At 37.5% G+C, this 2,189-nt stretch overlaps 1 protein-coding gene across 1 annotated transcript; it reads left to right on the forward strand.

The window, feature by feature from the left end:
• The first annotated feature begins 1,209 nt into the window (after positions 1–1,209).
• Positions 1,210–1,599, forward strand: LOC114729763 (cytochrome P450 84A1-like). The gene has a single exon (XM_028916799.1). The coding sequence runs from the start codon at positions 1,210–1,212 to the stop codon at positions 1,597–1,599; it is 390 nt and encodes a 129-aa protein (XP_028772632.1).
• The last annotated feature ends 590 nt before the right edge of the window (positions 1,600–2,189 follow it).

Below are 2,189 nucleotides of genomic sequence, written 5' to 3' on the forward strand. Positions count from 1 at the left end.
CTCAAGGAGCTATAAAAATATCTGTTCAATGGTGCTTGAATACTATCGAGCATTGCTTCTCCATGAGAATGTTTTTTTTTCCCGTAGGTACCGGATAATAGATGTGGCAGATTAAAGTGAGGATGACAAACACGGAAACACCATTAATGAGTCATAATGTAAGTTTTTTCTTGCGTGGGTACCGGCAGTGAAGTATGGAGATCAGAGATGGTGAGGGAAGTTTGCAGATCGAGAAGCTTTCTGTTCTTCTCCTATTTTCTTTTCTTTTTTTGTTTAAATTTATCCAATCATTCAAACATCTAATCTTGCATGTATGCTGACAAAGATGCCATGTGGGCAATATTTAATTATGTTAATGACACATAGGCATGACTCACTAACAGTAGAGACCAATTTATTAAATGGGCCAAACTTCATGGGCTGAATTTCAGTGAGTTACATTTGAGGGATTGAGCCACAATGAAGTTAAGGGGGTGTTTGGATGAGGCAAAACCATGGTTTACAGAATAGCTTATGGAGAATAGATTCTGGAGAGAATAGATTTTGAAAGAATAGATTTTCTAAAAAAGTGATTCTGATAAAGTGAGAGTGTTTGGATAATTAATGTCAGAAGTGCTTTTTGGTATGTGAAATTTACTAAAAAGGACATAAGTTTAAATGATAATTACATATAAGATATATTTCATAATATATGTTTATTTTAAGTAATAAATTTATTAATAATATATATTTTGGCAACATAATAAATAAGGTATAAATAATATAAATAATAAAAATTAGTGTGTATATATATTAATCCTATAAATAAATATGTTTTTAGGAAAATGATTTATTTTACCAAAGAAAATATTATTATTTCTTAAAGATTTTAAAGATGAAATCCCTTTTCATTTTAATTTATATATCATTGCATATATCATGCTCATATCACAATTCGTCGGTTAATTATATTAACTAACATATAGTATTATATTCACCTTAATTATACGATCACATGCTTTAATAAAATTGTATTCCATTATCTACAAGGATCCATCAGCGAATCAATCAATTAATAATTTCAAAAAGAAAAATGAAATACTCCTATATAGCTGCGTTTTTTTTTTACCGGAACTCCTATATAGTTGCGTTGGGGTTTATATAAAGGCACATTATATATTCCCTCGCCTCAGCAACACTCCTAGCTGCAGCACCTCAAAACCTGTACGAATGGATTCTCTGCACCAGCCCCTGCCCTTGGCGCTCTTGTTCATCATCCCGCTCCTCTTACTCCTTGGCCTCCTCGCTCGATCTCGCTGGTGCTCGCCCTTCCCGCCTGGCCAAAAGGCCTCTCCCCATCATTGGCAACATGCTGATGATGGACCAGCTCACCCACAGATGCCTAGCCAAGCTCGCCTCCCAATCGGCGGCGTTTTCCACCTCAAAATGGGCTTCCTCCGCATGGTCACCATCTCTGACCCCGACGCCGCTCACCAAGTTCTTCAGGTCCACGACAACATCTTCTCCAACCGACCCGCCACCATAGCCATCAGCTACCTCACCTACAACCACGCCGACATGGCCTTCGCTCACTACGGCCCCTTCTGGCGACGACGATGAATGAGAGAGAAGAGGCGTTCTGGGTTGAATGGCCAAACCGTGAGCTAATGTGAGCTGAACGGACCTCTGCAACCGTGAGCTAATGTACCGTTGGAGCCAATAATTCCCCCTCAGAAGCTACCCCGCAAGCTTATCCCAAACCAAGGTTTTGTTGGCCAAAACCAAGGTTTTGCCACAAACCTTGGTTTTTTAAAAAAAAAGGGGTGTTTGGCAAATTTTTTGCCAAACCTTGGTTTGGGAAACCAAACCATAGTTTGGCAAAAAAGCCAAACACCCCCTAAAAGTTAAATGATTGAAAAATGAGTTTTTCTTTTATTAATATTTGACACTGACCGACCCTAACTTGTTGGATAAAGTTTTGTTGTTATTGTTGTAATATTTGTACTTCCATTGTGTTTGGTACGGGATTTTCAAAAGAAAGGAAGGAAAGTTGCTCCTCTCCTCTTGTTTGGTTGGGACATTTTTTTAAGAGATGGAGGGGAGTTGTGTGACAACTGTTCTTTTAAAACCCATTTAGATCAAATTTTCAATTTATTCGAACGATTAATCATGATAGAAAAGAAGAAACCTTAAAATTTTAAAATCGCTAT

Source organism: Neltuma alba, unplaced genomic scaffold, assembly GCF_004799145.2.
Source record: "Neltuma alba isolate B1F8T4 unplaced genomic scaffold, ASM479914v2 tig00012674_pilon, whole genome shotgun sequence".
NCBI classification, from domain to species: domain Eukaryota; kingdom Viridiplantae; phylum Streptophyta; class Magnoliopsida; order Fabales; family Fabaceae; genus Neltuma; species Neltuma alba.

Bases quoted from the DNA above. Each gene is read 5' to 3' on its own strand.
- LOC114729763 (XM_028916799.1), top strand. From the start codon at position 1,210: ATGGATTCTCTGCACCAGCCCCTGCCCTTGGCGCTCTTGTTCATCATC.